The sequence below is a fragment of the Antechinus flavipes genome, chromosome 3, assembly GCF_016432865.1.
Source record: "Antechinus flavipes isolate AdamAnt ecotype Samford, QLD, Australia chromosome 3, AdamAnt_v2, whole genome shotgun sequence".
Lineage (NCBI taxonomy): Eukaryota > Metazoa > Chordata > Mammalia > Dasyuromorphia > Dasyuridae > Antechinus > Antechinus flavipes.
In genome coordinates, this window is record NC_067400.1 from 624,292,953 (window position 1) to 624,318,646 (window position 25,694).

At 61.5% G+C, this 25,694-nt stretch overlaps 1 protein-coding gene across 1 annotated transcript; it reads right to left on the reverse strand.

The window, feature by feature from the left end:
* Positions 1-12,861: 12,861 nt before the first annotated feature.
* On the reverse strand, positions 12,862-25,498 carry TRPM4 (transient receptor potential cation channel subfamily M member 4). The gene is made up of 25 exons (XM_051989756.1): positions 25,353-25,498; positions 24,895-24,962; positions 24,232-24,406; positions 23,935-24,115; positions 23,405-23,568; positions 22,820-23,003; positions 22,670-22,731; positions 22,319-22,522; positions 21,673-21,772; positions 21,250-21,362; positions 20,278-20,658; positions 20,058-20,177; positions 19,860-19,989; positions 19,545-19,690; positions 17,449-17,561; positions 17,252-17,329; positions 16,726-17,166; positions 16,149-16,281; positions 15,849-16,023; positions 15,595-15,772; positions 14,396-14,592; positions 14,178-14,313; positions 13,348-13,420; positions 13,103-13,202; positions 12,862-12,960 (listed from the first exon to the last, which is right to left on the reverse strand). The coding sequence occupies exons 1-25, from the start codon at positions 25,395-25,397 to the stop codon at positions 12,956-12,958; spliced, it is 3,702 nt and encodes a 1,233-aa protein (XP_051845716.1). The 5' UTR covers positions 25,398-25,498; the 3' UTR covers positions 12,862-12,955.
* Between the last annotated feature and the right edge of the window lie 196 nt (positions 25,499-25,694).

Consider the following 25,694-nt stretch of genomic DNA (forward strand, 5'->3'; position numbering starts at 1 on the left):
TGAATGCTGGGTCCAAACTCACCAGCCTTGGCAGGACCCAGGGATACACACGCCGATAATGCAGTTGTCACAGTGCCCGAGGGAGCTCCTTGTCCCGGATACTGGAGGAAAGTTGTGGGGTGGGGGTGGGGGGGAGGATTGGACCCAACTCTAGGCCCTCTGCTTTATCCACTGCACTAGTTGCTAAGGAACCATCAGGCTCCTTAATTTGGGGGACAGTCTGTAAATTATTTCTAGACTCTGAGGAAAATTAATATTGTGTAATATTATTTAATGAAAGGCAGCTAAAGGGTAGAACCCTGGGGTCTGGAGTCAGACAGCCTCATCTTCCCGAGTTCGAATCTGGCCCCAGACTCTCAATGGCTATGTGACCCTGGGCAAGTCACTTAACCCCGCTTGCCTCAGTTTCTTTAACTGTAAAATGAGCTGGAGAAGGACATGACAAACCAGAATCTTTGCCTCAGATCGTCCCAGAGAGTTGGACAGAACTGAAACACCAAAAAGTTATTTAATGACCAATTCATCCTTTTCCTTATCCTGAAGGGCTGGCAGTTCCCAAGAGCATGTCCTCGTGATGTGATCACTCCCTTCCCAAAGGAGACCCTCGATTCCGTTTGCCCCCTGAACAGAAACCGGCTCAAACTCGATTTCTCCAGAGGACAAGTCTCCTCCGAGCCAGCTTTCTAGTCGAAGGCGGGGAAGACCTGGTCTTCAGTGGGGACGCCACATCCAGGAGAAAGCAGGTTTTTGAGCCAGGAATGCTAGAAGCGGCTGGGTCTCATGAAGGAAATAGACTTGCTTCAGCATCAGAGGGTGGGGTGACTTTCCACACCTGAAGGCCTCGCCACTTATCAGCCAGGCTGTCCTTATTTTTGCCAGGGAAGATCCAATGGATGTACCATCGGGTCAATCAGAAAGAGCAAACCTCACTTGATTTTTGGCACAAATGACCTTTTAATATCAGCCCTCATGCCCCCGATAAATGATCATGTTAAATGGTAACAGTTATGTTACCATATCATATGTTATGTTAACATACCATAAATGTATGTTAAATGGTATCTGGCTTGGGGAATTGCCTCAGTTTCCCTATTTGTTAAATTTCAACAATTCCCCTTTGAAATTTTACTTTGGTTATTCACATTCATTATTCTTTCACAATGCTCTAATTCGTTTGTATCCATATACTGCAGTTTACTTAGCCCCGTTCCAGTCAACGGGCACCGGCGTCATTCCTAGTATTTTCCTGTGTAATGACTATCTGGCATTGGAGGGGATGTGGGAAAAATGGGACACTCACGCTCTGCTGGTGGAGTTGTGAACTGATCCAACCCTTTTGGAGAGAAATTGGGCGCTCGGCCCAAAGGGCCATAAAACCAAATATCCTCTGATTGGCGATACCTTTAGTTCTTCAAAATAAAAAAAAGGCAGGGATGGGGAGAAAGCACCAATTTGTACAAAATACCTACTTGTGACGGCAAAGAAATGGCTGAGGTGACGTCCATCACCGGGGAGGAGCTGAACAAGTTGTGGCCCGTGATCCGAAGGGGAGGCGAGCAGGAAATCTCACACCGACGGGTGCAGAGATGGGAGCGGAAGCACAACAGCAAAGCCAGGAACAGCAGGACTCCGCGGGATCCCCTTTGCAGACAAGACAAGGATCCAAGGTAATTCCCAAGGACTTGGGATGGAAAATACATCCACGTCTGGAGAGAGAACACTGAGGGAGTCTGGTGTAGCCCAAACCCACTAGTTCTTACTTTATTATTATTTTTTTCAAAGACACTTGGGGTAAAGTGACTTGCCCAGGGTCACCCAGCCAGGAAGTGTGAAGTGTCACATTTGAACCCAGGTCCTCCTGACTTCAGGGCTGGGGCTCTACCCACTGCACCGCCTAGCTGCCCCTTTATTTTTTCATGGGTTTTTCCCCCTTTGGGACTGGGTCTTCTTTTACAACATGTAATATAGTAATACATTTTACATCATTAAACATGCAGAATCTTTACTAAATTGCTTACTGTCAGGGAGGGGGGAGAGGATTTGGAACTCAAAATTTAAATAAATGGATGTTAAACATTGACTTGACCCATAATTGGGGAAAAATAAAATATGACTTTAAGAATAAAGCCATTCTGGCCCCTATGATCCACCCGGCCAAGAGTCCCCGGGGGGGCAGTTCTGTTGCTTTTGCACTGGGCTCCCCCCAAAATTAGGGAGCCGCAGCTGGGCATTAGGGCCCTAGGGGCGTTTGTGGCTGGGCAGACACCATTTTTCTTACAGGACAAAACTGCCCAGAAAGGGCTGGCCCCCTCACTCCAGGGCCTGAGCCGCCGCCGTGGGTCTGGAGGAGACACTAGTGAAGCAGGGTGACCTTGGACTTGGGCCGCTCCCTCGTGCTCAGGCCTTTGGACACTCATTCTGTGGGTCAGTAAACACGGACCGGGCCCTGGCTTCGTGCCAGGCACTGGGCACGCGGAACAAGGCAGGGAGAGCCGGCTCCGTGCCAAAATGGAGAGCTACAAACAAGGCATAGAGAGAATACAGGGGGCCTGGTCCCTAGAGGAAGGCCCTGGGGTTAAGGGGGGGGGCTTCTTGCCCCGGAGAGATGCTGGCTGGCTGTGGGGAGGTTGGGAAGTCCCGGGGGGAGCCTGGCTGGCAGAAGATGGCAGGTTGCCCGGGCGGGGGGTACAGGACCACGCAAAGGGGCTGGAAGGGCTGTCCAAGCCAGACAGGATTTCACATCGGATCCGGGGAGGGGGCCACTGGAGCTTGTGGGAGGGGGTGGCAACGTGGTTCTGAGGGGCAGGTTCATGGGAGCCGCCCTCTCTGATTTCATCCCTTTCATGGCGGCCAGAGTCCAATGGGAGCAGGCTCTGACCCGGTGGGTCTCGGTGAACTGGGAGGATGGGCTGCGTGTCAGGGCCGGAGCCAGTTAGGTGTGAGCGAAACCCTGCAACGCCCCCTCCTCCCCCCCCCCCACACCAAGGCCTGCGCGGGGCTTCAGAAACCAGTTTTGTTTCTCTGCCCTTTAAAAACAAGGTGATTGTCACCACAAACTAAGGAAGGATTAGTCCAAGGCCCGCCCTTGTAAGGCATGTGGCAAGGGCTTATGGGCCGCCCGGGACAGGGAGAGGGATAGCTTCTGGGGGACCCCGTCCTCAGCTGTCCCAAATGCAGGGGCTGGATCGCCCTGTCCCCCTGAACACGGCCCCCAACCCAGGAGCCACATGACCTTACACCCCCTAAAGGTGACCCCACATCCAGGAGCTGGATTATCGTGCATTCCCTACATGTGGCTCCCCTTCTAGGAGCTGGATCACCGTGCATCCCCTACATGTGGCCCCCCTTCTAGGAGCTGGATCACCGTGCATCCCCCTAACGGAGGCTTCTTTCATGGCCCGGGCTTGGGGCTTCCTTGTCCAGCGCCAGCGGTCAGTGCCGGGGGTTGGGCCAGGCCGGGGCCCGCCACGATCCTCAGCCCCATTTTCTCTATCCTGGAGAGTCTCGAGCCGCTTCTTGCATTTTTTCCGTTCCAGAAATTTTTATTGCACGCCGGGTAGAGAGGAATGTAAATAAATATTCACATCGAACACTCACTGATAATAAATCAAAGACGATTATTTTAAAACAATCCTTTGGCATAATTTTACCACTAATTTAAGAGGAAAGCAAATTAGCACCCGGATGAGATGGATGTACTTGTTTATTTTACATAAAGAATTAAACCTCAGTGGAAGATTTGATATTTTTTAGCTTTGCCAGATTTTTATGACCCCCATATTGGATCACGATTCACAGTGTAAAAAACTTTGTTCTAGAGGCGCCGGGAGCGTGTTGGGGTTTGAGGGGATTCAGGTTATAGGAGGGTGCTGGGACTTTCTCTCCCCTTCCCTGCTCTGGAGATGTGCAGGGCTTGGAGGTGACCTCCAAGGGTCATAAACCTCAGAGGGGAAACCCCAGCAGTTCCAGAGAGCAGCCCTGCCCTCCTTCCCAAACAGGGGCCTCTCTGCAAGTTACACCCTCCACTTCTCAGGAATGGGCGTGGGCATGAGGAGGAGGGGGATAACCAGCCACTTTTGGCAGGTGGCAAAGGCACTGAGGTTATTCCTCAACCACTGAGCTCCTGCCACTTTCTCCCTATGCCCTTGGAGTGGCTCCTGATTATGGCTATTCAGCATGAAAATAGAAATTATAAAAACTAATGCTTGATAGCAATTTCAGATTTACAAAGCATTTGATATATGCATATTTCATATATATATATATATATTGAGAGAGAGAGAGAAAGAGAGACAGAGACAGAGAGAGAGAAAGGTCCTCACAACATCCCTAGGAAATAAGTGCTGTTATTAATCCCATTTTATAGATGAGAAAACTGAGATTGAGACTAATTCAGCATATTTACATAAAGTCACAGAGGGATTAAAAAAAACCGGGAAGACTTATATGAATTGATGCAAAGTGAAGTGCGCAAAACCTGGAGAACATTGTACAGAATAACGGCTAAAAATAAGAATGATTAACTGATCAAGTCAACAGACAGTTCCAAAGGACCCTTGATAAAAAGTGCTATCTGCCTCCAGAAAGAAAGCTGATGAACTCTGAATGCATTTTGAAGAAAGCATACTTTTAAAGAAAACCTTTTTTTAAAATTGTTTATATCGTTTGTTTTCTTTTGCAGCATGAAAATACAGAATATGTTTTGCATGACTTTACATGTATAAAAGATGAAGAATTGCTTCTCAAGGAGGGGAGAGGGGTAGAAGGAAGGGATTTAATTTGGAATTCAAAATTTTTAAACATTAAAAAAATTTTTTTTTTCATGTAATTGGGAAATATTTAACAAAATAAACAAAAAATGTTTTTTAAATATAGTTGTGGCTCCCCATGCTAAGGATCTCTGTTCTCGAATTAGATGCAAACTGTTTTAAATTGTGATCTTTTATTTAAGATTCTTTTTTTCCTTTAGATTCTGAGACTGGGTCTTCCTCTCTCAGCCGGACTAAAAGCACAGTTTCTATGTCACACGACACTACTGAATCCACAGTACGCTGGAAGCAGCACCTCCTTGTCTAATCAGCCAGTTCCTAATTGTCGGGCATACAGTTTCAGGTGTCTCCAGGTTCAGAATGCTGACTGGTACCTGGAGACCATCAAAAAAAAAAAGTAGCCATTGCCCTTAGACCGATACTTGGCCAGTACAAATTGGGGTGCCCTAGTGCCCAGAGGCGGGGTGTCAAGCCCGATGAGATGAATTTGCTCCGGCTCTCCATGGCCTGCTAGTACTTCACTAGCTGCCCCGTTTCCTCAGACCCTGAAAGTGAAGAGGCCTTCGGAGCCCTCCGGTTCCCCGGGCTCTCAGCTCCCTCGCCAACGCCCAGGGGATCCCGTTCCATCCCATCTTCTCCAAAAGGCCACGTTCCATTAAGTTCACACCCTCACCGTTATCCACAAACCTGACAGTGTCTCCTCCACCCTCAAAAAAGCTCTGCTTGAGCCCTCCATCCCCATTTTTTTATTTTTAAAGCTTTTTTATTTTCAAAACATATGCATGGATACTTTTTCAACATTAACCTTGAAAAACCTTGCGTTCCCATTTGCCCAGCCCGTGCCCTAGATGACAAGCAATCCGCTATAGTCAAACAGGCTATAAGTACACTCCACCCTCCTTCTTGTGCCATCTCTGTTCTCCTGCTTATAGTAAAGTGCTTGGGGAGGCTTCCTACAGCAGCCTCTCCTCTCATTCTCTTAATTCTCCTGGGTTTCCAATGCTATCACTCCTCCAGGAGGATTCTGCAAAGTCCCTGATGGCCTCCTCTGGCCAATGACCTTTCCTCCAGCCTCATTCTCCTGAGCTGCTTCTGCCCTTGACACCCCACTGCCTTCTTCCCCTTGCTCCTGTCCCCCGTTTTTACATCCCTCTCCCCATTCTCCTTTTATCTGGCCGACTACTCCTTGGTCTCTTTGGCCGGGCCCTCTGCCCTGCCATGGCTGCCAACCAGGACCCCCCAGACTTCTTTTTTCCATCTGGATCCCACTTGGGGATCTCCTCGCTCCCACGGACCCCTGAGGCCGACGATTCTCAGATCTGCCCATCCTGCCCCAGTCTCTGTTCCGGCTTCCACTCTCGCATCCCTACCTGCCTTTCATCTCTTATTACTGAAGCTAGCATTTCTAGCACAACATTAAATAGTAATGGTGACAGTGGGTGACCTTGTCACCCTGATCTTACTGGGAATGGTTCCAGTTTATCCCCATTACATCTAATGCTTGCTGATGGTTTTAAATAGATCCTCCTGACTATTTTAAGGAAAAGTCCATTTATTCCTATACTCTCTTGTGTTTTGATTAGGAATGGATGTTGGATTTTATCAACTGCTTTTTCTGCATCTATTGAAATGATCATATGGTTTTTGTTAATTTGGTTATTGATGTAGTCGATTATGCTAATAGTTTTCCTAATATTGAACCAGCCCTGCATTCCTGGTATAAATCCTACTTGGTCATAGTGTATTATCCTGGGGATGATTTTCTGTAATCTTTTTGCTAATATCTTATTTAAGATTTTAGCATCAATATTCATTAGGGAGATTGGTCTATAGTTTTCTTTCTCTGTTTTCAGCCTACCTGGTTTAGGTATCAGTACCATGTCTGTGTCATAAAAGGAATTTGGTAGGACTCCTTCATTCCCTATTTTGTCAGATAGTTTATATAGCATTGGGGCTAATTGTTCTTTAAATGTTTGGTAGAATTCACATGTAAATCCATCTGGTCCCGGGGATTTTTGAGGGGAGCTGATTAATAGCTTGTTCTATTTCTTTCTCTAAAATGCCTACCTGCCTTAAAAGCTCCAGTCAAGATTTTAAATTCCCAGTGGCCAAAGCGGACCACCTTCTCCTTCTCTCAGAGCCCCCCGGGGCTCCCCAGCTGCCCTCTGACTGTGCAGGAACCAGCGCTGGGCTGGTCATCCCCATCCGAGAGCCCCATCTCACCTCCACAATGTCTCCCAACACCTCAGGAAAGTTTTGCAAAAAGGCTCCCTTTTCTCCTCTGAATAAACAAGAGCTCCCCAAAGGCAGAACCTTTTCTTTTCCTTAAAATATACTATTTTATTTTCTCCCATTGACACAGTCCTCATCCCAGAGATAGCGCAGCGCCCGGTGCGTAGTAGGTGCTCAGGAAATGTTTATTGTGACTGGAGGGCTGCCCCCTGCTGGTTCAGGCCCCCACTCCCTCAGCTTTCGGTGGGCTGGGCTGGGCAGGGGGTCTCCCAGGGTCAGGGCTCTGTGGGATGCAAAGCTCCCAACTCAAAGTGACGGCTCAAAGGCGGATCGCTGGGAAAGGCCCCTTCTCTCCCCGGGGCAGGCCCTCCACCACACAGTCGGGGCCGGGAAACTCATTTCACAGAAGTGGGAAGCGCAGTGTAAGCTGAGGTTCACAGAAGCCTGTCCATCCCATCTCCCGGGAATCCTTCCAGAACCTTTGGCCAAGCGGCCTCTATTCGGGATTTGTCTCTGGGGCACATGGGCTTTGGGGCCGGGTCTCGGTTAAGCAATAATGTTTAGAAGAAGGGGTTCATGGGTAAGGGGTCAGCACCACGGGAGAGGTTAAAGGTCCCTGTCGCTGAGCTGGGCCCGAGGGCCCCCGCCCCGGCTTTCCTCAGTCAGGGACGGGCAGAGACTCCGGGGGCGTCAAACCTAGGCCGGCTTCTCTAAGCAGACGCAAAGGTCCGGGCTCCTCTCAGATGGCGCTTTCTCCCAGAGCCCGATGACTGGGCAGGGCCTTGGCTGAGTCTTGGGCTACTCCAGGTTATGAGGGAGAAGTCCTCAGTTTCCCCTTTCACTCAGGACTCGCCGGTCTCCGCCACACTGAAAAGGGAGTTTCCTCCCCCCAGGTCTGAGCTCGTTGGGGCATCCCCCAAGCCTGGAACGCCCCCCTCCCCCAGCTCTGGCTTTTGTGGCCACTTCCTTTTCCCACAAACCTCCAGAAAGGGCCCTGACCCTGCTAATTCCCGGCTTCACCTCGGTTAATTATTTCCTGTCTCTGTTGAGTTTAGCTCCCAAGTTCCCAGCAAGCTGTCATCCCAGGGGCCCCGGAGGGGAGGGAGGGGCTTTCGTCTTTCTTCTCTGGGCGGGGCACACAGGAGGTGCCTAATGCATGCTGATTGGCCGCCCAGGCACACAGGAGGTGCTTAATACATGCTGATTGGCCGCCCGGCTTTGTACAAACTCACTGATTTTATTCTGATCGCAGTTTGAATGACGACTGCCTCTCACTTTCCCCCAGATCTGTGGCTAACAATTAGGATCCCGAAGCCAGGGAACGTCAGTGGGCTTCCGGGGAGGGATGGCAAGGGTGCCCCGGGGCCCACCTAGCCCGCCTGGGTCCCAGAGGCGACAGGCTCCCAGCCGGCCCCCAGCAGCCCTGCCAGCTTCCCCGTCAGTGCCCAGAGCCTCTAAACGAATCTGGGTGGGTCCAGGGCCTCGCAACCGGAGCAGCCGGCCCACTCCCACCTCTGCTGGCCTCCTCTCCCGACTTTCCGGGGATCAAGGTCATTTCCGGGTGCTTTCTGGCCATGTCTGACTCTGTGACCCCCACGTGGGTTTTCTTGGCAGAGATACTTCCTCTGCTCATTTTACAAATGGGGAAACTGAGGCAAATGTCTGAGGCGAGATTCAAACTCAGGATCAGGCTGTCTCTAAGGGCATTCGCTTAAAACCAGAAAGAAAAAACAGAAAGAAGAAACCTGGGGCCCAAGAAAAGCCAAGACACCCCTCCCAGGGAGGGGACCAGTCCCTGCCTCTGGCTCCAGGGAGTGGAAGGAGTGAGTCAGGCCCTGGAGCTGCCGCTGACTAAGCCTTCTGGCCCCAGCCCAGGCTTCCTCTTCAGCAAGTCCGGGTTGGCAGCGGACCGGTCCTGGGAGGTTCCGGCCCACGTGGGCTTCTGCAGGGCCGGAAACTGGCTCATGTGTGAATCATTTACCTTGTGTGCCCAGGAAGGGTGGAGGCCAGTCCAGAGGCAAAGGCTTCCCTTAGAGAGAGGCCCTGGAGACAATCCATTCCCAGGCTGTCCTCCCCTCCCTCCCAGACTGTCCTCCACCTCCCCCTCAGACTGTCCTCCACCTCCCTCCCAGGCTGTCCTCCTTCTCCCTCCCAGGCTGTCCTCCACCTCCCTCCCAGACTGTCCTCCACCTCCCTCCCAGGCTGTCCTCCTTCTCCCTCCAAGGCTGTCCTCCTCCTCCCTCCCAGGCTGTCCTGCACCTCCCTTTCAGATTGTCCTCCACTTCCCTCCCAGACTGTCCTCCCCCTCCCCCTCAGACTGTCCTCCACCTCCCTCCAGACTGTCCTCCTCCTCCCTCCCAGGCTGTCCTGCACCTCCCTTTCAGATTGTCCTCCACTTCCCTCCCAGATTGTCTTCCACCTCCCTCCCAGACTGTCCTCCACCTCCTTTCAGACTGTCCTCCACCTCCCTTTCAGACTGTCCTCTACCTCCCTCCCAGACTGTCCTCCACCTCCCTTTCAGACTGTCCTCCACCTCCCTCCCAGACTGTCCTCCACCTCCCTCCCAGACTGTCCTCCTCCTCCCTCCCAGACTGTCCTCCACCTCCCTCCCAGGCTGTCCTCCTCCTCCTCCCTCCCAGACTGTCCTCCTCCTCCCTCTCAGACTGTCCTCCACCTCCCTCCCAGACTGTCCTCCACCTCCCTCCCAGACTGTCCTCCACCTCCCTTTCAGACTGTCCTCCACCTCCCTCCCAGGCTGTCCTCCTCCTCCCTCCCAGACTGTCCTCCTCCTCCCTCCCAGACTGTCCTCCACCTCCCTTTCAGACTGTCCTCCACCTCCCTCCCAGACTGTCCTCCATCTGCCTCTGACCCTGAAAAGGCATCGAACAAGACACTCTTCTTGGCAATAAGAGACCTGAAGCTAAGTGAGAGCGTTGCCGGGGCGACAAATACTGGCCGGCTCCCTGTCGGGGGGAGGGGGGCGTGGAAAGCGCGTGTTTAGAAGGATAAAGGACTCTCGAGAACAAGAGCGGGCGATGTGGCGCCATATTGGATTTCGGAGGCTCCCTGCTGCGCGGGTCCGAGGGGAGGCTCAGTCTCTCCATCTGGTAAATGGGCCGAGGAGAGCCCCGCCTCCCAGGGGGGCCGTTTCTAAAGTGCTTTAAGCACCCAAAGGTCCCGGGGGAGGCCGTGAGCCTCCGTTAGCAGCGCGAGGTCGGACCTGCCCCTGCAGCTTTAGCTCTCGGACGCCTGCGGGACCTCAGGTTCCCGTTCCCAGCTGGTTCCAGTTTTGTGTCCCCCGAGGCCTGTTCAGGGGTCCCGGCCCGGGCCCTTTCCCGAAGCCGTTGGGGCCGCTGGGGAGACCCTGCAGGGCCAGACCGTGCTCCCTCCCCGAGAGGACCAGGGCCTCGGCTCCAGAACACGCGGGGCTTCTCGCAGGAGGTGCCCATCTGTGATGTCTGACTGACCGGCAGCCCCGAGAGCCGGCGATGGGTCGGATGCCAGGCGGGCACAAGGGGCCCGGCCCATCCCCCCAGGAGCCAGCCCCCCCCCTCAGGACCCGCCCTCCCCCCCAGTACCCACTCCCCCACTCACCCCTCTTCAGGATCCATCCCCCCTACTCACCAGGACCCATTCCCCCGAGGACCCGTCCTCCCCCTCAGGACTCCCCACCAGGACCTGCCCCCCCCACTCACCCCAGTCTCCCGCCGCTCAGGCTTGGAACCTGGGGGTTGCCCTTCCCTTCTCACTTGTAGCCCTTTCTCATCTCCTTCCCCAACAGAGCCTGGAACCTCGGCTAACCCCAACCTATCCTGGATCCCCAAAATGACACTTCGCATCCTCCGCGGCTCCGCCCCTCCGGCCAGTGAGCCACTAAACATTTATTAGGCACCTACTGTGTACCAGGCACTGGGCGTACGGGAGACCCCAAGAATTAGGGAATAATTAAGAGAAAACAGCAGCGCTGGGGGGCGCACGTGCGGCCTTTGGTGGCCACTATCTAGTGAGGAGATGCGCTGGGAATGGTGGTCTGGGGAGTCTGCCCTGTGAGTTCCCGGCTCCATCCCTCCGGCGGGCGCGAGGCTGGAACTCTTACTCCTGGGGGCTGCCCGTGGCCTGTGGACCAGAGACCCCCGGACAGTCAGAAGTCGGGAAAAAGGGAGAAACTGCGCGGACGTCCCCCCTCCCCCGCAGGGGGCTTGTGGGCCCGTCTGCAGGTCAGAAGCTGAGCCAAAGTTACGATTTACAGCCCGGTCGGGCCTGTTTCACAAAGGGCAGAAGGCAGCAGACATTTATGGAGCACCTACTGTGTGCCGGCTGAACGCTGCATCTGGGGAGCGGGGAGAGCCGGTCCCGCTGGGTCTGGAACCGTGGGACCGGACCGAGGCAGCTGCTCCTGCCTAACTGGGCTCCAGCATCGGCCGGAACCCCCGCTCTGACCGGGATCCCGCGACGTCCCGCCTGTTTCCCCGACAGCGGCGTCCTCCTGCCTCAGGCCCCCTCTGATGACGCCCCTCGGCCTCGGACTCTCGGGCCCTGAGGTTTCTGGGACCGGCCGCAGCTGCGTCCCCCGAGCGCCGTGAGGTCAGACTGTCTTTTGCACACAGTAGGTACTTAATAGATGTTCGCTGACTGGCTGAGGGCGAAGAGCCGCCCTGACGTTGCGTGCTCCCTGCCAGGGGTCCCTGAAGATAACCTGGGCAAAGACCGGATTCTCCCCCGCGGGGAGGGACCTTTTCCCCAAGACGGCCCAGAAAGGCTCCTGAGGAAGCGGGGGCTCCGGCCCGACTTTCCAGTGGCCCCGGAGCTTGGTGCCGAGGATGTTGACTCGGGGTAAGGGGACCCCCTGGCTCAGGGTGGTCGTCCCGAGCCCGAAGCGAAAGGGACACGGAGCCCCAACTTTGTCCCCCTGCGGGCCCTGAAGGGGAGGGTTTGCCAGGAGAGCGGGGAGCACCGGTTAGGGGGAAGCCCAAATGTGGGGGGCTCGTGACCTCGCGCTCCAGGTGAGCCGGAGAGGTGACCAAGGGACCGTAACTACCGGGCGGGGGGATGACGCTCTGCCCGACTAGAAGCCCCCACAGCGCTCGTGGTCCCGCTTTCAGGTTCCTCCAGGAAAGTCACAGAGCAGAACCAAGGCGGACCCCAGGGGGTCAGGGAGGGTCCCGCACTTTTGGGAGAGCAGCTCCCACGCCCCGGATTAGGAGTGCTCTCCCTTCCCCGCCGCCTCCTCCCCCTTCGGCTCCGAGATCAGGCGGAAGTCACGGCCCTGGAAAGGGGTCACTGGGGCCCAAGGTGCCCCCCCGGCTCGGCCATCTGCTCTGTGGGGGGCTGTGAGCCCGAACACGATCCCACCCGATGTCGGGGCTCGTCTCTGGACCCTGGCTGGTCACTAATGTATCACGGTCTGTGGTCAGTCCCCTCTCCAGGTCATCACTCACCGGCCCAGGCCACGCGCAGGACCTCAGGCACCTGCTGCTCGGGGCTCGGCCGCTGGAAGCCCCCCCCTCGTGCCCACCACGGACCCCATCAGGCGCTTAAACCCCCGGCATCGCCCGCGGCCGTCTGCCCGCCCCATCCCAAGAAGGAGGCGCCCCCGGCTCTTACAAACGGCTCTTTATTTCCGGCCTTCAGACGCTGTGGGCAGAAGGTCCCTGAGGGGGTCCCGGGGGTCCGGGCCTTTCTGGACCCGCCTTGTTCCTGCCCCGATTGGGGGCTGGCTGCCGGGGGCAGGTCACTCTCGGGTGGGCCCCCGGGGATGAGGGGAGGCACCTGGTGGTGGTCCTGGGGACCAGGATGGGCCCTGTGGGGAGGGGCCGCGGGAATGGAAGGTCTCTGGGGAGGCCCCGGGAGTGGGAGGGTCCTTCCGGACGGGAGGCCCAGAGTGGGGGGCCGGGGGTGTCCCTGAGTCCTGCGTTCCAAGGGGTGGGAGTCCTCTGGGTCCATCCCCGAGGGGCTCATTCTGCGGGAGAGAGGAAGGTGTTAGTGACCGGGGAGAGAGGGAGGAGCACGGAGACCCAGAGTGGACACAGAGGCCAGAGGACCTTGGACAAGGACGGGGAGGAAGGGCTGGGGGCGACATGGAGGGGGCAGGGGCGGCTGACCTTTGACCGGGGTGAGTGGGGGCGGCTCCACTGGCGAGATCAGCTGGGAGTGTTTCAGCGCCTCCACCACCCAGCTGAGGAGCTGGCTGCAGTGACGGACCTGGAGGGGGGCTGGGTCAGAAGAGCCCGGATGCACCCAGCCCCCTCCCCGGCAGCCCCCTCCCCAGCTGCACCCAGCCCCCTCCCCAGCAGCCCCCTCCCCAGCTGCACCCAGGCCCCCTCTGCCCCCGCCCTTCACCTCTCACCTCCAGCTCTATGGCCACCAGACGCTGCTGGTAAGCCCGAATCTGACTCAGATGCTTCAGGGCTGTGTCTACCCTGCGTGTGGGAGGGGAGGTGGGGGAGAGCAGGGGTCCCCTCAGAGAAGTTGGGGAAGAGCCTTCCCCCAAGATCTGCCCTTCCTTCCCTTCCTTCCCTTCCTTCCCTTCTTTCCCTTCCTTCCCTTCCCTTCCTTCCCTTACTTTCCCTTCCTTCCCTTCCTTCCCTTCCCTTCCCTTACTTTCCCTTCCCTTCCTTCCCTTCCCTTCCCTTCCTTCCCTTACTTTCCCTTCCCTTACTTTCCCTTCCCTTACTTTCCCTTCCCTTCCTTCCCTTACTTTCCCTTCCCTTCCTTCCCTTACTTTCCCTTCCCTTACTTTCCCTTCCCTTCCTTCCCTTACTTTCCCTTCCCTTACTTTCCCTTCCCTTACTTTCCCTTCCCTTCCTTTCCTTCCCTTCCCTTCCCTCCCTTCCCTTACTTTCCCTTCCCTTCCTTCCCTTACTTTCCCTTCCCTTCCCTTCCCTTCCTTCCCTTACTTTCCCTTCCCTTCCCTTCCTTCCCTTCTTTCCCTTCCCTTCCCTTCCTTCCCTTACTTTCCCTTCCCTTCCCTTCCTTCCCTTCCTTCCCTTCCTTCCCTTCCTTCCCTTACTTTCCCTTCCTTCCCTTCCCTTCCCTTCCTTCCTTCCCTTCCCTTCCTTCCCTTACTTTCCCTTCCCTTCCCTTCCTTCCCTTCCCTTCCCTTCCCATCCCTCTCTTCCCTTCCCTCCCCTCCCCCCTCCTCCCCTCCCCTCCCCTCCCCCCAGGACCCCCCCTCACTTCTGGGAAGTCCTCTTCAGCCGCTCCGAGTCGCTCTCCCTCTTGTCCCGGGCTTGGCCCAGGAGGAAGTTCTCCTTCTGCACCGACTCCCAGGTCAGCAGCTCGCGCTCCTCGGCCTGGTTGGCCAGGTACAGCCCTGGATGGGGAGGGGGGACGAGCGGCTGAGCGCGGCCCGGCCCCCCCGGGAGCCCCCCGGGCCCCTGCCCCCCAGAACTTACTGGAAGCCTCCTCGGAGGCGGGGCGCTGCCGTCGGGGCTGGCGCTGGCGATCCAGGCGGCTCAGCAGCAGGAGGAGGTGGGAGACCACGATGAGGGGCGGGGGCAGCGCCGGGCGGTTGTGGAACTCGCGGATGAGGCCGTAGCGCTGGAACTTCCAGTACTGGTCGCTGTTCCCCTGCACCTTCCCGAAGGTGTGGCTGGGGGACCGACAGGCAGGGCCTCAGGGACCAGGAGTCCACAGGGAGGGGTCGGGATCGGAGGTCACGAGGGGTGTGGGATGATGGGTCAAGGTCATCAGAGGTCACCTCCTCGGGGTCGAGGAACAAACATAGGTCACCGACCCGTGGGTCGCAGGGTCAGAGGTTACTCTGAGTGAGCAGTCAGCGCGGTGACAGAGAAGCCCCCGAGTCGGAGGAGGGGTCAGCGGGCCGTGGACATGTTGGTTCCACGCAGAACGTCTCGGGCTTCGGGGGGTTCTGTGTGAGGGTCCGCGGGCAAGGAAAGGGGGCAGCTCGGGGAGGGCTCCCAGCAGAGGCCGGGACGTCTAAGGAGAAGTGGGGAAGGGGTGGGGGCAGCGGGAGAAGACGAGGAAGGGCGGGGCCTCGGAGGCCGCTGGGAAGGCCCCGGTCAGTCAGACCGCCTCTTGTCCGGCAGCTGGGGGGAGGAGCCGGGAGGACCGTCGGCCCTGGGCGTGGCCGGCACTCACCTGCCTTGCATTGCTACCCGAGCGTGGGAGCCCATGAGGGCGCCAGGAAGCACTGACCCCCCCAAAAGGACTCGGGGGGCTAGCACGATGGCGGGGCCTCGGAGGGTCTCGGTACGGCGGAGCGCTAGGGCTGCCACGAGGGAGGCAGTGGGGGAGCGGGGAAACTGAGGCACGGGCCCCTTAGGGAGACCGGCCCCGTGGGTCCTTCAGAGTCAGGAGGCACAGGAGGTGACAGTTGGGGGGCCGGGTCAGGGGGTCCCCGGACAAAGGACAACAGGATGTGTTTGACTAGAGCCTTAAAGAAGGCCCAGGCGGGTGGATGGGGGATCCGGAGCCGGGTGCTCCCTGGCAGGCCCACGGGGCAGCGAAGGCGAATGGGGAGCACGGAGACCGAAGGGGGGATGGGCGGGGAGAGGAGGCGGCACCGAGAGGGATCTCAGAAGGGGAGCTCCCGGGGTGGAGGGTCAGGGGTCAGGGGTCACCGGCCCGGCACCTGAACATGGCGATGAGAAGGTTGAGCAGGAGCACGTTGGCCACCAGCAGGAAGATGACCAGGAGCAGCAGCACCAGCCAGTTGGCGTAGATGGAGACGCAGGAGCCGGACGGGCTCCCGGGGGGCTGGGCCCACGACCCCAGCTCCTGCGAGCAGTTCTCCTGCTGCATCAGGGTCACTGGGGGCAGAGAGTCCGTCAGGGCCGGGGCCCGGGGGGAGGGGGGCCGGGCGGGGGACCTCGAGGGCCTGCTCACCGTCCATGTCCGCCTGGGGCACCTGGCCGAAGATCTGCAGGTAGGGCCGGTAAAACACGCGCCTCAGGATGGCAAACAGGTCGCGGTCCTGCGGCCGGAGCAGCCCCTCGGTGGCCACGCCATAGGCCACGAGCCACACGCCCAGGAAGAAGAGGAAGAAGAAGACGTCCTTCATCTGCAGGACCGGGAAGGGGGCTGGGGGTGAGCGAGGGTCCGGGAGCCAGCAGCTGCCCCCGTGTCCTCTCCCCCCTCCCCCCCTCCCTCCACTCCCCCCCTCCTTCCCTCCCTCCCCCACTTCACCATCTTGTTCACGATCACGATCTTGGGTCCGAGCTGCTTATTGACTGTGAAGATGTGCAGGAGGCGCAGGGTGAAGACCATGAAGTCCAGGCAGAGCACGGCCCGGCCCAGCTGGTACAGCCCCGGGATCAGCCTGCGGGCGAGGGAGGGCAAAGCTGCCGCCCGAGAAGCCCCTGTGCCCGGTCCTGGGGTGAGGGGCTCCCCGACAGCGGGAGAATGGGGCGAGGGGCCAGGGCCCTTAGTGGGGGTGCAGCGTGGGGGGCAGGGCCCTTAGTGGGGGTGCAGCGTGGGGGGCAGGGCCCTTAGTGGGGGTGCAGTGTGGGGGGTAGGGCCCTTGTGGGGGTGCAGCAAGGGGGGCAGGGCCCCTTGGGGGGGGTGACGAGAGGGCCAGGGCCCCTTGGGGGTGCTGGGAGCCTGGGCCAGGGGCACGCAGCGCCCAGGGCAGCAGGGGTCAGGGGCGGCATGGGAGGGGCCCAGGACGCCCCCGAATAGCGGGCCTGGCTCGGGAAGGGGAAGGCCGCCCCTGGGGTGCAGACCCCTCCCCCCCCAGGCCCCGGGACCGGGCGGGCCCACGCACCGGCAGCCGATGCCCAGCAGGAAGAGGCTGAGGGCCACCAGGTCGCACTGGTTCCAGGTGTCGGCCAGGTAGAGGTGCAGCCGCCGGTGCAGGGGCACCTTCCCGGGCTCCGGTGCGGGGCCCCCGCTGAGGGTTCCCCAGCCCCCCGACAGCCCCTGCCGCAGCTCCTCGCACAGCAGCGTGGAGACCCAGGCGTAGAGCAGGAACTCGGTGGCTCCGGGCGCCGCGGGCCGGATCTCCAGCAGCAGCACCCGGGCGAAGAGCAGCAGGAACAGCAGGTAGCTGACCACGTTGCCCAGGAAGACGGTCACCGGCGCCGTCCAGAACTGGGACCAGCGCCGCAGGCAGCGCGCCCACTGCTGCCGGTCCCGCAGGCAGCTCCAGGCGGCCCCGGGCCGGGCCGGCGTGCCCGTCCCCGGCTTCTCCGAGACGTCCCCCAGCCTGCAGGGGCGGGGGCGAGGCGGCGGTCACCCAGGAGCCCGGCCCCCCACCCACGGGCCCCCCGAAGCCCCCGGCCCAGGCTCACCCCGAGGGGCTGTCCACGGCGCCGTCATCCACGTTTGGCCCCCACTGTTCTCTCTTCAGCGGCACCTCCTCCAGGGGTCTGCAGGCGTTGGGTACGGGGAAGAACAGAGGGAAGCAATCAGGGGAAACTGAGGCTCGGGGAGGTCCCGCGGGGTGGCTGGAAAGCAGAGACCCCGGGGACAGCGCGGGGAGACTCACCTAAAGGTGATGAGGTTGGTGTAGATGAACAGGGGGCAGAAGAAGGTGAGAAGCAGGGCCCAGACGGGGGTGCTGCTGTCCATCTCTCCCCACCACTTCTCCGTCAGCAGCGTCTGGGGGCAGGGGATGGGGGTTAGGGCCCTGGGGGTCCCAGGAAGACCTCCCACGCCGCCCGGGGCTAAGCCCATCTCGGTCCCCCAAGACTCAGCAAACTCGGCTGGAGCTTCGGTCAAAAAAGGAGATGCCGTCCGTGGCCGAAGGTCACCACCGCCTGCCTCAGTTTCCCCAAGCGTAAAATGGGGATAACAAAAGCACCTCCCTCCCCGGTGGTCGGGGGCGAAATCAGGCCTGGGAAGCCCCCTGGGAGTGCCGGGCACCGTCTGCCCTCTCGGGCCCTTGCCGGGATTTTGTTCACTAAGAACTTTTAAAGCCCCGTCCCTCCTCACACTCGTACCGAGGCCTGAACCTTTCTGGGTTCCCTTTGGGCGCCAAGTGTTAACGCCCCTTGGAAACCGGCCCGGGGTCCCCACTGCTCCTCTCCGTCCATTGGGAGGTCCCCGGGGGGGCCGAGGCGGCTTTCCCCTGGGAGCGGGAAAGCGCCCCCTAATTCTCAGCTCTCCTGCTCCATGTTATTCTTTTTCTCTCCTTTGTCGCTTTCAGTCTATTTGTCTCTGCTTCTGTTTCTTTTTTTCTTTCTTCTCTGCTCTCTCCCCCCTCCCTCCTTCCCTTCCTCCATCTCCTCTCTGCCTCCCTCGCTTGTCTCTCTTCTCTCTCTGTGATTCTGTCTCTCTCCCTCTCCCTTCCCCCCTTTATCTGCTTCTCTGACTGCTTGTTTTTTTCCTCTGTCTCTTTCACCTTTCTTTGTCTCTCTCCCTCCCCCCTCTCCTTTCCTTTCTGTCTTTTGTCTCTCCTCTGTCTCTCTCCCTGCTCCCTCCCTGTCTATCTCTCTCCCCCCTCCCTGTCTCTGTCCGTCTCTCTCCCCCCTCCCTCCATCTCTTGTCTCTGTCCGTCTCCCCCCTCTCCCTCCCTGTCTCGTCTCTCTCTTCCCCCTTTCTTCCACCCCCCAGGACCTCAGTTCCCACCTCCGGGCTCCTTCCTGCCTCCCTGGAACTTTCTGTTTCACCAGAAGCCTTTCCTGGGGGTTTTCCCTCGGCGCCCGAGGCCTCCCGAAGCGCCCCCGGTCTCCAGGAGGACGAGCGGCCCGCCCTTGGCGCCCGGACGGGGTCCCCCGGCTGTGGCCATGGACCGCCCTCGCCCCCTCCCTCAGATTCTCTCCGGACTCCATGCTGGCTGAAGGTGGGATCTCCGACCTTGTCCGTTCTCGTATGGCCACTGCTTGGCGAGCGGCTAAGGCTGCACTCGGCACACAGCGGGCACTTAATAAATGCCTACCGACTGAGCGGATGACTGACAGCTGACGGGGGGCCTTGGATGCCAGGGTCCCCCCTGCTCCGGAGCTCTTCCCCAGGTGAACGCCCACCTGAGCCTTCGTCTCCCCCTCCTCCAACCCGAATTTTTCTTCCTGTCCTTCGTGTTGCGGTAGCAGTTGGGTCCAACTCTGCCGTACGCAGGTGTGCCCAGCCCTTCACGGCCCCGGCGGCCGGGCGGCCCCTCCCTCTCCGGGCGAGGACCCCTGGGACCCCGGACTCTCACTCATGGAGCCCTCCTGCTTCCTGCATTATCCCCTGCAGCGCCCCCTGCTGCCCTTCACGGCCCCTCAAATTTCCGATCCCCAGACTCCAGCCTGTGTCCGTCGGGCTAAAGCCCAGCCGGGAAGTGGCCGGAGGGGCTGCCCGCGCCCTCCCGCGGCACAGCCCGCTTCTCCCACAAGCCGGCTCCTGCTTGCCTTGCCGATCTTATTACGTGCTCCCCTTCGCAGCACGGGGGTCCTCGGGGTGCTGAGGAGCGAGGCCCCCCTTCTCTGCCTCTGGGGACCCCGTGGTCCCCACTCTCCCTTTAACTCGCCCCCCCGGGCCTGACGCCCCCGCAGTGTCGGCCATTTCTCCCCGGACAGATAATGCAGAGACGGCCGAGGAAGCCCACTGTGCGCAGGGAAGGGGGGGCTCCTAGCTCCGTGCCCGGCGGGCGCCGCGTACCTGCACCCCATCCTGGGCGAAGAAGGCCCTCGCGTCCCCTTGCGTTGCCAGCTGGAGGCAGGTGGCCCCTCCCCAGATGGGGGACCGGTGCAGGAGCAGGCGGGTGGTCCGGGACTCGCTATTTTGGAGACACTCTGAAAACAGACCTAGGCGAAGAGAAACAGAGGGTGGGGGTCTTCCCTGCGCACCAGGGGTCCCCGATCTCTGGTCCAGGAACCACCAGAAAGACCTTGGAAGCCCTCGCAGTCTGGGGGCCCAGCAGGGGACCCCTCTCCGGCCCCGCCCCGCTCCCAGACCCTCGAGACCCGAGCGTACCCATGGCGAGGCTCTCAAATTTGGCCGCCAGCTCCTTTCTCTTGGCAGTCTCGTCAGCCTCGGCCTCCAGGCGGGCCAGGACGCGAAGCAGGAGGCAGGAACCCAGGGCAGAGGCCAGAGAATCGCTCCCCTGCGGGGGACAGAGGGTCAGAGGCCCCAGAGCCCCCCGGACCCCGGGGCCCAAGGCCCAGACCTCACCATCTCCCAGAAGTACACGGCCATCTGAGCCCGATTCAGAAACAGGGCCCAGAGCAGCAGGTCGATCCAGGGGGCCTGCCTGAGGGTGGCGTCCGACGTGGCGTCGGTCAGGAGGCACATCTGGGAAGGGGAAGACGGCTCAGAGGGGGCCGGCGCCCCGCGGGGACCCTCCCCAGAGCCGCCCCACCCCCCAGGCCCGTTTCCGACCGGCCGCCCTTACGTTCTCCCGACGGCCCCCGCTTGGGGGCGGCTCCAGGCTGTCCCCTGTGGTGTCCGCCTGGTACCGGGGCGCGCAGGTGGTCCCGAGCAGGTCGTGAAGAAGCCGCCCCACGTCCTGCAGGTACACGTCCCGCAGCGGGGAGGTCGGGGGCACGCCCGGGGCGGGGGGCTCCTTGCGGCCTCCGTCGGCCGCGGAAACGGGCGCTATCCGGTCCAGCAGGTGTCGCAGCAGCGAGCCCAAGGGGGCCGTGGCGTAGAGCTGGCCCAGCCGGGCCGGGGACAGGAAGGAGCCGAGGCTCAGGCCCCGGGAGATGAGCAGGCGCACGAACTCCGGCTGGTCGTTCACCAGAGCATCCTGGAGGGAGGCCTCCAGGTGGGAGGACTGCAAAGGGGGGCACAGGCCGTCAGCTAAGGGGGGGCACGGGACAGGGGAGGGGGGCAGAAAGGGGGCGAGGGAGGAGGGATGGAGGAAGGAGATGGAGGAGGGACAGAGGAAGGGGATGGAGGAGGGACAGAGGAAGGGGATGGAGGAGGGACAGAGGAAGGGGGACAGAGGAAGGGGATGGAGGAGGGACAGAGGAAGGGGATGGAGGAGGGACAGAGGAAGGGGGACAGAGGAAGGGGATGGAGGAGGGACAGAGGGAGGGGGACAGAGGAAGGAGATGGAGGAGGGACAGAGTGGGGACAGGGAAGCAGGCAGGTGGGAGAAGGACAGATGGCGGAGGGAGCTGGGCACGGGCTAGGGACACGTCCAAGGACAGACAGACGGAAGGAGGGGGACAGGCAGACTGGAGAAGGGACAGGGAGCCGACAGAAAGACGGGCAGGGGACGGACAGACACATAGAGAAGAGCAGACCGGGGATACGGAGATGGACGGAGCCGACAAGGGCCAGGGACCGGAATGCGCCCATCAGGCCCCCCAGACAGACCCCTGTCCACTCGTGTCCCCCCATTCCATCTCCCTCCCCCCACCTTCCACTTGATGTCCCCTCGGAAGATCTCGCTCTGCGCAATGTCCACGCGGTTCCAGGTCACGGCCAGACGTAACTCGTCCATGTACGCGGATGCCTCTGAGCTGCCGCAGGCTGTGGAGAAGGAGAGGGAGGAGGGGGTCAGTCCGGCCGCCGGCCCCTGGCCCCGAGCAGCGGGCGACCGCAGGAAGCGTGGCGGCCGGTGTCGGGCCCTCTCACGCCTCCTGTGCAGAAGGCTGCTCCGATTAGTGGGCCGGGGCCCTTCGCCAGGGGTTCCATCAACAGCACCATTAACGGCGAGAGCTCAGAGAGGGGGAGCGCGAGCACAGAGGGGGCCCCTCGGGGTGAGACGCCAGGAGGGACACGGCGCACAGTGGGGACTGTGGCCTCCTTGGGCGGGGGGAGGGGGGCAGGAGCTCCTCACCCTTCACCAGGGCCCTCAGCACCACAGTCTCGAACTCCTCAGGCCCGTCCTCGGACGAGTAGACGGTCAGCATCTCCCGGCGCGTCATGATCCTCTCCACCTGCGACAGACCCAAGGGAAGGCGCCTGAGCCAAGGCCTTTGTTCCCGCGCCTCTGCTGGGCTCGGGCTCACCCCGGGGCCCCAGGGAAGGGGCAGGCTCTCCGCACCTCCCAGGAGTCGGGCTGGGTTTTATTCCTACACCTGGTCAGAGCCGGTGGGCGCCTTCGGGGGGCTGAGAACCGAATGGCGGAACATTCAGGACAGAAATGCAGTTCCAGGTCGTGCAATGGGCACAGAGCTCAGTTGTATAGGTTCCCAGCCCATCCTCCATGAGTCCCTCAACCCTCCTCCCTGAGCCCCCAGCCCTCCTCCCTGAGTCCTCCAGCCCTCCTCCTTGAGCCCCCAGCCCTCCTCCCTGAGTCCTCCAGCCCTCCTCCCTGAGCCCCCAGCCCTCCTCCCTGAGCCCCCAGCCCTCCTCCCTGAGCCCCCAGCCCTCCTCCCCTGAGCCCCCAGCCCTCCTCCCTGACCCCCCAGCCCTCCTCCCTGAGCCCCCAGCCCTCCTCCCTGAGCCCCCAGCCCTCCTCCCTGAGCCCCCAGCCCTCCTACCTGCGCCCCCAGGGCTTCAAGATCACCCTTGGGAAAGAAGCGCCGGATCCGTTCAATGATTCCCGCGCTGTGGGTCATGAAGGAGGAGGAGGAGTCCCTGACGGCCGTGGCTTCCCCCAGGATCTCGGCGAGACAGTCGGCAGCGCCCCCGGAACCAGCCACCAGCAGGCAAGGCAGCTGAGCGTGGGTGGCGTCTTCCACGCGCTGGGGATTGCGGGTCCTTAGCTCCCACCCCCCGGGTCAGACCCTGCCCACAGCCTGGCCCCGTCCAGGCCCGCGGGTCCCGCTTCTGCCCCTGGGAGGGGGAGCCCCGCCCCAGAACGTGCTTCCCGGGGAGCCCCCCCCCCGTACCTGTAGCATGCTTTCATTGCCGTCAATGAGCAGCAGCAGGACCGGGATGTCGATGCCGGTGCCTGAGGGGACAGCGGGGAGAGCTCGGAACCCCTGCAGCCCCCGAAGCGGTGCCCGCCCCCTCCCCCCCCCCCCCGGGTTGGGGCTCACCTCGAATCCCAGTCTTCTGCCTGGATATGTAGGACTCCAGCTTGGCCCGGAAGCGCGTCTCGCCCCCGAAGATGCCGTAGGTCCCGTCATCCACCAGGAAGAAGGCCGAGTAGTTATAGTCCAGCGGGCACTGGGTGCCGTCCTTCAGGTCCTTCTGCCAGTAGTAGCGGGCCGGGAACACGCCCTGGGCCGGGACCCCGCGGTCAGAGCCCCGGGCTCCCTTCGGCTCTCCCCGCTCCTGAGCCCCGCCCCCAGGCAGCGCTGAGGCGGCACAGAGGCCCCCCCCCCCAGGACCCAGCGCTCCTCCCCCCAGGAGCAGAGCCCCCCCCCAGGAGCAGAGCCCCCCCCCCCCGGAGCAGAGCCCCCCCCCCGGACCCAGCGCTCCTCCCCCCAGGAGCAGAGCCCCCCCCCAGGAGCAGAGCCCCCCCCCCGGACCCAGCGCTCCTCCCCCCAGGAGCAGAACCCCCCCCAGGAGCAGAGCCCCCCCCCCCAGGAGCAGAGCGCCCCCCCCAGGACCCAGCGCTCCCCCACCCACCCTGGGGGAGCCCTCGGGCGTAGGACCAGGTGTTGGGGGCGGAGCCTCACCTTAGGGTTGATCAGCGTCTCCCGGTGCCGAACCACCCCCCAGGGGGCCACGCCCATGGCCACCACCTTGGTGGAGCCCGAGCCCGCCATGTTGTGGTCCTGCACCGCCACCCCCACGTCCCGGCTGATGCCCGTGTGCAGCCCCCCGGTCATGATCCAGGCCCCTGGCGGGAAGAGGGCCGCGGGGCCCGGGCTCAGGGCCGGGCCGCGGGCGCTGGCCCAGAGACAGAGACGGAGACCCCCAGGGACACTCGGAGACACTCGGAGACAGACTCCCAGACTCACACCCCCGGGGATGCTCTGAGCCATTCAGGGGCAGGGGCGGGGCGGGGCTGAGAGGGCCCGGGGCGCTTCCCCCCCAGCTCCCCCCCAGCTCCCCCGGGACGGCCCGAGCCCATCTGGAAGCAGGGCCGCGACTGTGTGCGGGGGCCAGGTAGGGGCGGGATAGGGAGGCCAGAGGCTGGACCCTGGGGCACCGCGGGGCCGGGAGCGGGGCGGAGGAGGGACTCCCGGGGTGGGAGGCGGCTCACCGGTGCTGAGGGCGGCCCTCACCAGGCCTTGCCGCAGCAGGTCCCTGAGCCAGGGCTGCAGCTTGGAGCCTGCGGAGCCCCCCAGCACAGACACCACCAGGTTGGGGGCCGGGAAGCCCCAGGTGCGGGTGACCAGGGCGTAGGCCGCCGCCGGGTCTGTCCGGTCCGACAGCCGAATGAACTGCTCAGGGAGACAGAGCCGGGGCGCTCACCCCCGCCCCTGCCGCCTCCTCTCCCACCCCCCCAAGCTCGTCCAGTGGCCCCCCCCAAGGCCCTGGCCCCCCCGGGCAGCGGCACCTTGCTGAAACTCTGGCCGGTGCCGTGGAAGTCCAGGTCCCCGTAGGCATCGGTGGGATGCTCCGTGGTGTGGGCGTCGCCGTTCCACACAGTGACCACCGAGGCCCCGAAGGCGTCTTCCACGGCCACGGCGGGGTGATACTTCCGATTCCGGCCACACTGGCATCGGTTGCCCCTGCGTGGGGTAGAGGGGGCGACCGGGGACCCTCTGACTTGGGGACCCTCAGACTTGGAGACGTGGGGACCTGGGGCTCTCGGACATGGAGACTTGGAGACCCTCGCACTTGGAGACTTGGGGACCCTCAGACTTGGAGACTTGGAGACCCTCGCACTTGGGGACTTGGGGACCCTCGGACTTGGAGACCCGGGGACCCTCAGACTTGGAGACTTGGGGACCCTCGGACTTGGAGACTTGGGGACCCTCAGACTTGGAGACTTGGGGACCCTCGGACTTGGGGACCCTCAGACATGGAAACTTGGAGACCCTCGGACTTGGAGACTTGGGGACAGGGAGCCCTCAGGTTGGAAACGCGGGGATCCAGAGGCAGCTGCAAAAGCACCAGCTCCTATCCAGCACTGAGTGCCCGCTAATCCCGGGGTCCGGCAGTTCCCTGACGGGAGAGCAACAGGTGGGGGGCTCGGGATTCCCGGGTTCAGCCTTACCCAGGGCTACTGAGATCGGCCACAAAGGTTGTACAAATTTTCTTCTTGAAGATTCGTGGGATCCACCTCTGGGGAAGGGGGTGCGGACGCAGGCTGAGACCCGGAACGCTCGGGCAACCTGGTCTCCCGACAGTCCCCCTGGCTTCCTCGGGGGGCCCCTCCCCCAACCTCCATCAGTCGGCAGGGGACCCAGACGTCCAAGCCCCCTCGGATCCATTCCCTGATTCTGGGGGGCCCCAGGCGCCGGCCCCGCCCCCTCCCAGAGACCGGCATCCACGCCCTCTGGGGGCCCCAGGGGTCCCGCGCCAGCCCCGCTCCCTCCCGGGTCCCGGCATCGGCGCCGGCAGATCCACCCCCTTCCACGAGGACCCGGCGTTCTGGGCCCCTCGCTCCTGCACAGACCCAGGCATAGCGGGCCGCTCCGGGCCCGGGGCTCCCGTAAGGGACCGGACCAGTACCTGCGCCTTCCCGGGCCCCGCCATGTCTCCTTGCTGTCTCGGCATTGGCCTCGGGCCTCACCCTCCGCGGCCCTGCCCAGCCGGCCCAGAACCGGCTCCGTCACATCCAGCCCTCGCCGGCCTGCCTCCTCCGGACCTCCCCCCGGGAGGCGGGGACGGGGCGAGGCGCGCAGAACTCTGCCCCCAGGAGGAGGAGATGCACATCTGTGCCGGGACCGAGCGTGCGGGAGCGCGGCCCGATGGGAGGGAGGGAGCGCGGCACCGGCTCACCCCGGGAGGGAGGGGCGCTCGTCTCTGCCCCGGCGGGAGGGAGGGGGCGCTGCAGGAGGGGGCCCCGGGAGG